A 9,797-nucleotide genomic window follows, 5' to 3' on the forward strand; every position below is an offset into this window, starting at 1 on the left:
AGTTGATTAATTCGACATTAATGGACAGTGCAGTGTAAATATTTTCTATAGAAATATTTACACTGAACGTTCAAACAGAAACCACATAGTATTAGAAATTCAAATAGAGCAAAATGTTTGCGGAATCGCTTTCACTTTATGAATAAACATACCGTACAATATGTTCACGACATCATGTTTTCGAGGACGATTATCGCAACTGCAAATACCTATTAAAAAAATTCTGAATTAATGTTAATATGGCAAATTTTATAGTAAATAAATGTCCTTACCCCTTGCCCTTTTCCTTTAGCACTCGGTTATCTTATAAGGCTCTTGAGAAAACAGTGCCAAATTAAAGAAGATATTAAGAATAAGAATAAAAAAAATTGTAAGCGAATTCATCTACATGGGAAAAACACATTGATTGACTTGTTAAAATACAAATCTATAGGTGCGGTTACACGGGACCTTTTACCGTCCCTTTTACTGCGGGAAATTGGCGTGGTTCGTGCGACTTTTCCAAGATAAATTTACTAATGGTAAATATCCATGGTTACGTCAAAAAGAAGAAAGAAATCGCCCATGAGATTTACGGTGAAATAACTGGGGTTTTTCAATACCCAAGGCAAGCCGCGGAGAGCCAATCATGCAGGTTTCTTCATTTGGCACCAACATGAAACCGCAAAAAAACATTGCTTTTTTAATGGGTTTCTTTCTCGCTGTTGGGAGAAAAAATCGATGTTGACACGACAGTTCCTGCTGTGTAACCGAACAGTGGGATGCAGCTGAACTGTAAAATGAAATCTAAGGTAAAGATTAAAAAAATGATATTTACCTTCGTTCACTCAGGACCGAAACATAAACCACGTGTTCACTCCTGAACTTCTCATTTCGTCTAACTGAACTGTTACATCCGGCCTGGTCTTATTTGTATCAACAGTTGGACAGTTCTATCAAGTAGCAAAAAGTATACACCAGAATCAGGACCAGAATGCAGCAGCCTCATTTCTTATATCATTATCTTCCTCGATATCATTTTGTTCTCCTTCTTGACCGGAGTTTTTCTTTTTTCTTTCTGTTTCTTCTTTGTCCGACCAGGTCCGACTCAGAATCACCCGCACCGAGAACTTCAACCTCCTCTTCAAGAGTGCTTAGAAAACGGGGAAAGATGGAAGCGAAAAAGGGAGAGAGCTCCCTCCTCCCCTCTCCCCTATTTAAAATCTCCTCTCCCCTGGCCCCTTAGGTTGAGGCTCGCTCTCCCTCGGATGGCCTCGTTTTGAAACTGAAAGGCACGTGTGCGTGAGCCCTAAGGAAACGTAAAAATGGCGGCCGAAGCGAGTACAGATGCGTTCAAAACTGAGACAGATGTCGTTATTCCCGGACTGGGAGACTTGCCTGTTTCTGGAAACCAAACTTTAAAACGAGATCAACCTTCAGGAGATGAAAGTGTTAGTTCAGGAGCTGTAGAACATGGCGATGAAGTCATGAAAGAAGAGCCAGATTCGGGGACGCCGCCACCGAAAAAGAAACGGCGACCGAATAGAAGAAGAGGTAGTAATCTAAGTGGCCTCGTCCAGAGAGGGCCTAAAAATGCCTTAATGCAACTTAACGAGATACGACCTGGTTTGAATTATGAAGTCACTTCACAAGAAGGTCCCACACATTGTCCTACGTTTGTAGTGACGGTTGTTGTAGATGGCCACACATTCGAAGGAAAGGGCTCCTCGAAACAGAAAGCGAAACACAATGCTGCTGAAAGTGCTTTGGGTTCTTTTATTACTCAGATGCGTACGCCAGCTAAGCAACTGCGTGCAGAAAGCCAGGAGCAAGCTGGTCTTGCGTCTGTTTCCGATTTTACCTCGGATAACACTGGAACGCTCATGAAAACCTTTGGAAATGGCGACCAGCCCATGCCAGAGAGCGAAACTGAGCGTCCAGCAGCTGATGTATCTATGCCATCAATCAGAACCAAAGCTCCCCAGATGCAAACTGATACAGGGAAACATCCAGTAATGCTGTTGAACGAATTTCATCCTGGCACCCAGTATGAATTCCTTGGGGAGGAGGGCGATCAAAATGCCAAACAGTTCAAGTTTAAAGTCACTGTTGATGGACAGGAATTTATTGGCATGGGTGGAAGTAAAAAGAAAGGCAAAGCGAACGTTGCTTCCAAAGCTCTCTTTGCATTGCACAGCATCCGCACATTTTACACCTTCACTGGACAATCCGAAGCTAGATATCAACCAACATACTTGGGACCTCCACCCTCCGCACAATTAGATCCACTAGCTGCAGATCTAATTGCCGAGGCTGTGTTAACAAAGTTTCAGAGTCTACAGTCAGCAGCCGGACAGGAGCCAATTCGGCGAAAAGTTTTGGCTGGCGTTGTAATGACAAGCCGGGGAGACAGTTCGCAAAAATTTGAAGTGATAAGTCTAGGTACAGGGACCAAGTTTATAAGTGGAGAGTACATAAGCGATCAAGGACTAGCTTTGAATGATTGCCATGGAGAAATCATTGCAAGAAGATCGTTTCTGCGCTTCTTGTTCTCTCAGTTGGAACTATGTGCTGAAGGATATGAGGAAGAGTCCATTTTTGAGAAAAAAGAAAGTGGTTTGTATGGCTTAAGAGATTATGTTGAATTCCACTTGTATATCAACACCTCACCATGTGGTGATGCACGTATCTTTTCTCCGCACGAGCAAGTTTCCGGTGAAGGTGATAAACATCCAGGAAGGAAAAAGAGAGGCCTTCTTCGGGTGAAGCTGGAAAATGGTGAAGGTTTGTTAACTTCTTTATGCTGTGTTAAATTTTGACATAACATTTAGAGACAGCTACAACTTGGGATAAAGCTGCAGAGACGGTTCAGTCTGTTTTTTAACCTTTACGCTATAGTACCCTTTCCTCTAAACAGTGAAAAATAAGCCAACCCATATTCAATGATGTTTTTAATTCTTGTGTTTCTGTAAACAACATTGGATAAGGGGGAAGGGGCTGAGGGAAAGCACTTGTTTATTTGGCGAGAGTTTCTATTTTTGCAAGGATGACAGGAAAAAAAATAGGCATTGTGTCTCATTGACACATTTTGTCCGAGGCTGTAGCTATTATTTTCCACGACTCTTGGCAACAAGGTGAAATACTCTCACTTTCCAAAAATACTGCACAATGCTAAATGATTATGAAACTACAATAAGGGTAAAAGTCTCTTGGGCTTTAGTATCAACACCACAAACCAAATTTGAACGAAAATTTATTGCAACCAACAAGCTTGGTACTTGAAATCAGTTAAATGTGTGGTACAAACAGTGTGGATACAAACAGCGTGGATACAAACTGAGTGGGTTGAAACTGAAACGATAAAAGAGCAAAAACTTACAAGTTGCAACCAAGGAAAATTAGAATAAGGAAATAACGAAGACTGCAAAAAGCGATGACTGTAAAATACACTGACATTGTTTCGACCCTGCTGTGAAGAAGACTGCAAATAATGCAAAGAGACTTGTAAGAAACTAAACAGAACTACGGTTAGTATGGACCAAAAAGAACTGAACAAACTGTACTGCAGAACTACATGTAAATTACGGTAGAATATGTGGAACATACAGAAAAGCAAACTAAAGAAGCTGACAAAAAAAGATGTTAATGAAGATGAAAGTTGTAAAGAGAGGCTAACTAGGGGTTGAAAAATAACACAAGAACTAAACACCAAAACTTGCTTAAAGATACTAAATAAAGAGTGACAAACTATAAGCTTAATTAAAGTACGCAATTAAAGCAAAAACGAATCATAAAAAAATTGTTACACTTGGATCTTACGTGCTTGATGGGATGAACTCCTTGTACTCCTTGATATACACATTGCAGAAATATATTGTAAATGTTGCGATATTCAATTTTGTTTTGTAACAATCCAGAGTCAAATTTTTAGCTGAACTACGGAACTACTCTTCATTCTGTTTGTTTTAGCCATAGAAACTAAGAAAATACACAGCTGTTTCTGCTCTCTAGATCTCATGAACTTCAATGACCGTCTCATTTCAACTGCAGTAAATGAAACAAACTAAATGGTTTTGCTTTTATAGCCGTCTGTAAAAAGTCACGGCACACAGATTACACAATACCACTGTGTATCAAAATATCGGCCTTGATCAGATCCTATGTATATGTTGTGGTTCAATATTATTTTATCCTTGGTTTAAAATGTATTTTTCATTTATTTCAAACTACCATACCCCAAAACAAAGAAAAATAAATTTAACCAAGAACAAATTGAACCGCAACATATACATCCAATATTTTGTAATAACTATTATTTTGTCATGAATTGGTTTCAATATCCATGTAAAATGCACAATTTTGAAGACATTTTCAAGAGAACTAAAACTCAATATAAGAGAAACAAAAGACTTACACAACTTTGTGGGGGATAGACTACAGACCAAAAAAAATTAAAAATATATAACTGTTGTAGCCAAAATGCTTGATTGCAGAGTAGGGCCAGGTTGTTCAAAGCTGGGTTAAGATACCCAGGGTTAGTGTAAGATTTGAATTCAGATTTGAAAGCTTAAAAAGCAGTTCAGTTTTAATTCTTTTTGTCTACAAGTCGATGATTAGAAGCTCTAAAAATAACAGAGAAAATTATCCAAGAAAATGCTTTTGAACACAGGAAAAAGAAACCTGGGTTTAATTTAACCCCGGGTTAAGCGCTAATCGGCCTTCAAACAACTGGGCCCAGGAGTTTGTAGGTCAATTCCTAGACTCAGTCCATTACTCAGGGGCTTAACTGAGAAATGATCTTCTGCCTTGGCCCTACAAACGGCTAGACCTTTGCAAGGCTCAGATGACCACATAAAATGGCAGTTCCGTCTCCAGTAGGAGATGTAAAAACCAAGTCCTCATATTGTGCTAAGTACATTGACAATCAAATAAGGATCATTTTTCTCCCACTAAAACCTGCTGCAGAATACAGTCAGCTCTTGCCTTGCGGACACCCCACTATATAATACGGACAGCCGCTACATCCACCACAAAAATAAAACGGATGATTGACTGAAATAAACTCTCCCTATTACAGGCTCTTGCTAATGAGGACACTAACTCAGGGTTCCTGTGGTGTCCGCTATAAAGGGAGGTGACTGTACTGTAGGAGGAGCTTCCCATGATGAAATTCAAACTCAGGGTGATTGGACGACGTACTTACGTACATACACAACCTTTATTTTACTCTGAAATTTTAGAGGAACTTACAGGAGCTAATATCTTTGAGGAAAAATACATAAAATACATTTCATAACATATGCAAAGATTTTTGTAATTCTTTTTGAAGACATGAATTCAGGGCTGTCAGTAAGAGGCAGGGGCCAGGGACTTCCCCCGGCTGCCATGAATGTGTCCCCCGGATACTTTCATAGCAAAATAGAAGAAAAGTTTCCCAGCTGTTTTATTCCCCGCCTACTTGTTGCATTTACCCGGCAACTTGAAATCTTAGTGACATCCCTGTGAATTAGAACAACATTTCACAACATGTTTGCAGTTGTTATTTTCAATCACCAAGAGTTTCTTCTTAGTTTTCTTTTTTCTTTTTCTGACAGGTACAATTCCAGCCTTCAATGGAGGCACAACCATTCAGACATGGGATGGTGTCCTTCAGGGAGAACGTCTGCGGACTATGTCTTGTTCAGACAAACTGTGTCGATGGAATGTCATCGGAGTGCAAGGATCCCTCCTTAGTCACTTCCTGGAGCCAGTGTATCTTCAGTCAATTGTTCTCGGCAGCTTGTATCACTACGAACACATGTCTAGAGCAATGTATCAGAGGCTTGGTGATCTGGAGGGACTACCACCACTTTTCAAACAGAGCCGCCCTTTGATGAATGGTACTACAGCCCCAGAAGCGAGGATAACGATCAAATCTCCAAATACCAGTGTAAATTGGAGTGAAGGTGATGAAGGTTTTGAATTGGTCAATGCCATAAGAGGAAAGGTAGGTGAGGTTCCAGTAGCCTCACGACTTTGCAAACAGAATCTGTTTAAACGGTTTATATCTCTCTGGAGGAAGCTCAAGCCTGCAGAACAGGTACCGCTCTCATACCATGATGCAAAAGAAGGAGCGGTGGACTATCAATCAGCAAAAATGATTGTGATGAAAGGATTCCATGGCCAAGGTCTTGGTTCATGGATCAGAAAACCTGTGGAACAAGACATGTTTGAACTGTCAGATGCAGCTCAGTGATTAAACAGGAAAACACTTTTCTTTTTGGTAACATAATTTAGAAAGACAGTATGTAATGTAGAGTATCATGCATGAAACCTTTTTTAACACAATAATGTCTATGTTAGACAGCCGTTATGTTAAAACTTTGTCAAACCAAAAAAAGTAAAGAGCAGACCATTCCTTTTGTTGAGCTACCACCAAGTTGGATAATGTTAGGCTTGTAGCTACATTGCCAAAAAAAAGAAACTGTAAATTTTTTCAAGTTTTTAAATTTTACCTGGGTTATTTTTTAGAATTCACAATTTTCACTGTGTCGATAATGCACCTTGTTTACCCCCAAAACAGTACATAACTATTGTTTCCAATTCCTCCAGGGTATCACAGTCATTACAAAGAAATTGGAGACAGTGGTTATGCAAAATTTTGGGGGGTAAACAAGGTGCATTATGGTCTATGTAAAAATGGTAAACAGTGTCGTTAAATTTTTGCTGTTGTTTTTTGTTTCATGCTTAAAGTAGCCAAAGTGGAATCAAACAAACCCGCACAAGACTTACTAATGGAAAGGTTGTGCTGTAAGAAAGATTTTTATCAGAGTTACCTGAAAACCTCTGCAAGGCACCGTGCATCTTATTTTATACAAAACTGAGATTTGTTAGATTTCTTGAACGTCACCAGTGGGTGCAGCTAGAGTGCATCCCTGCCTGTATAAACTATTACTCAAATTAATGTAAATTTGCCTTTTGCTCATGCTAGACTTTGTTCTCTCTTAATTATGGTACTTCTGTACATGAGAAGTTATCTAGTTCAAGATATCTTATTTATCATAAGACAAACCAATGCACAGACATTGAAGTTGTTTGGTGTGTGCCAGAGCAATAGCTTTCTAGTAGTCAAGTCCTGTAGCAGTCCCTTAGTATTGTTGCATATTAAGAAAAGCATATTGAGTAGGCAAAAAATGAAACTATTCCTGCTGTTCCATCTACATTGTCTCTAAACCTGCCTTTGCTGCACTAGCTTGGCATTTAACCGACTGAATAGAAACTACTAGCAGACTACAACCTTCCTTCGCTCTTTCACTCCCAAAAGGTACCGAGTCAAAATTGAGGAAAAAATCGAGTTTTTGTTTTCAGTGCTGACAAACAAAGCATACCATGTAAAAGTGCTTGTGGAGAGGTTTGATTTAAATAGTAACATCATGGGATTCGGTTGACAGGCTAAAAAGACAGAACTTCTTACTAAATAAACAGTTCCACAGGAAAGTACTCGAACTAGCTTTCATTTAAATGGTCAAACAATAAGATTTCATGCACAAACTTGGAAGTTAGAACAGCCTTGTGCAACATAGTAAGCAGCTCTACGGGAAAGTTCTGCTCGGTAGCTTTCATTTGAATGGTCACACTTCAGGATTTCAACCAAAGACTCAAAAATTAGAACTACCTCGTACAGCATAATAAACAGTACCACAGGAAAGTACAGCTCAGTAGCTTTCATTTCAGTGGTCACATGTAAGAATTTTGGGACTGTGTTTAATATCTCTACCATTGACTTTTGAGTGTGGAAGGGTTAACCCAGCTCAAAACATTTTGACCCAAGAAACAATCATTAAGGAAATTTCTTCTACCACTGTTCTTAAAAGTTATAAGAAGACAAAAACACTTCCTTGCGTTAGTGCCCACGTCCCCAATAATAGCGATATTTCGTTTTACGTCACCTATTGTTATTATTGTGCCAAACAAAGGATCATTGGCTATTGAAACAAAAGTTTCTCTTGTCTCGGTGATTGGCACGTGTGATCGAATAACAAAAAATGATGTTTACAAACAAATATTGCAAAATTCTGGGAGTGGGGGCTATTCTTAGGAATCTTTGACGGTAGTTGTTACCTTTTACCTCTAAATACCGTTGTAAATACCTTCTTTTTGTTGTACTCTCAGGGGCGGATCCAGGCTTTTTTTTAGGAGAGGGTGCACTCGTCTCTTGCTCTACTTCAACACCAATAAACCACATAGATTTTATTTGTTTTTGCACAATGCCAGTTGTATTAGAAAACCGCAGGTCATCTCAGCGGGGGGTGGGGCGCACCCCCTGCACCCTCCCCCTAGATCCGCCCCTGACTCTAGAGTTATTTTTTTTGTGCAGTAATGTTAATTTATCTTCACCCAAGATTCCAAATTCATTGAAGCCTATGATACTTCCGTCTACAGTGTAAGGCAAAGGTGCTGGAGTTTTTAAGACTTAGTGCTTAAGGAAACTTTGCAAACACTATTTGCTGAAAGATAATAGTGTGTATTTAAACTCGTACAAGTTTTTTTCTGTATCTTTAACGTAGTAAGCCTTAAAACGGCTGTATGTGCTACAGTAAAAATCCGCAAGTACTAAAATAGAGCCTGTTATTTTTGAGGGACCTGATAGACTAAAATTTGCCAGTTAGGCCCTCTCTATACAAGAAGCTATTTAGCCTAAAATTTGAAGCAGGTTCTTACTTTCTAAATTCTCTAAAATATTTTGTACACTGTGGCAAATAAGATACGTCAACATTCAGGAACCTCTTCAGAGACAGGTGATAAGCTGAAGACGGCTAAATAGTCTTAGCTACAAAGTATTTTTTTTCTCCAGAAAATAAGACCCTATTTAGTCTATTTAAGAACGTAAATTTGTGCTAATGACCATTTATAAGAACCTCTTCAGGATAAATTGGGAAAAATCAGGTTCTTTATACTCGCGGATTTTAACTGTACGCCTTGCAAAGAGTAGCGTATGGATTAGGAAATCATAGTTTGAAGTTTAGAAATATCTGCCGTTTCCCATGAATTTCTTTTAGTTGTATAGGAACCCTAGCTGGTTTGAGTTGCCCGGCCTGTATTCTGTAGTTATGCCGCTTAGTTATAAATATTTATTGTATATTTCTGGTTGTTTGTATGCGTTATGAAGATATCGACGAGATAAATGTTCCAAAACAAGTGTTGTGTTTAAGTCTTTGATGTTTACTACATTAATGGCGCTACTTTTAATCAAAGGGTGCCTATGGCTAATGGCTCAGTCAATTCCAAGCGTGCCCATCCCCTGGTCATTTGTCATTTTGTTTTGGAAAAGTTGCAAATGCCCCACGGTGAGGCTTAAAAATAGGGTGCAAATTCGTCACCCCGCGACAACACCAAAATTGTGTTTTCAAGTAAATAAGCTGCAAATATCATATTTATGGGAAATCTCTCAAACGCGTAATGTGCCCTACGCAGATCTCCCCTAGCTGCTAGTTACATTTATTGCAAAAAAGATCACATCAATGACAGAATTATAAACTAAAAGTTAAATAACTTTCTTATTTATTGCAGAGTGGAAAGGGGGGGGGGGGGGGGGAGGGGTGATGGGGACGCGATTGACTGAGCCACAACAAGTGGACTAATTATTTTGGAAATGAAAAAGCTGGCTAAGTCTCTTAAAAAGTAAAGATATCTAAAAAAAAAAAAAAAGAAAACAAAACACAACGACTCAAAAATGAAACAACGGTTTCTTCTGTTGGGAGTCGAAGAAGGTAAGGCCAACGCGTTATCTATTGCGCCACGACAACTGATGTTACACATCCACGTTACACGTATCCTGG

At 39.1% G+C, this 9,797-nt stretch overlaps 1 protein-coding gene across 1 annotated transcript; it reads left to right on the plus strand.

The window, feature by feature from the left end:
- Positions 1-1,263: 1,263 nt before the first annotated feature.
- Positions 1,264-9,314, plus strand: LOC140931336 (double-stranded RNA-specific editase 1-like). Its single transcript, XM_073381129.1, has 2 exons — positions 1,264-2,763; positions 5,574-9,314. The coding sequence occupies exons 1-2, from the start codon at positions 1,305-1,307 to the stop codon at positions 6,212-6,214; spliced, it is 2,100 nt and encodes a 699-aa protein (XP_073237230.1). The 5' UTR covers positions 1,264-1,304; the 3' UTR covers positions 6,215-9,314.
- The last annotated feature ends 483 nt before the right edge of the window (positions 9,315-9,797 follow it).

Source organism: Porites lutea, chromosome 3 (genome assembly GCF_958299795.1).
Source record: "Porites lutea chromosome 3, jaPorLute2.1, whole genome shotgun sequence".
Lineage (NCBI taxonomy): Eukaryota > Metazoa > Cnidaria > Anthozoa > Scleractinia > Poritidae > Porites > Porites lutea.

Coding starts and splice junctions, on each gene's coding strand:
- LOC140931336 (XM_073381129.1), top strand. CDS start 1,305: ATGGCGGCCGAAGCGAGTACAGATGCGTTCAAAACTGAGACAGATGTC. Junction 2,764..5,573: donor GAAGCTGGAAAATGGTGAAG/GTTTGTTAACTT, acceptor TTTTTCTGACAG/GTACAATTCCAGCCTTCAAT.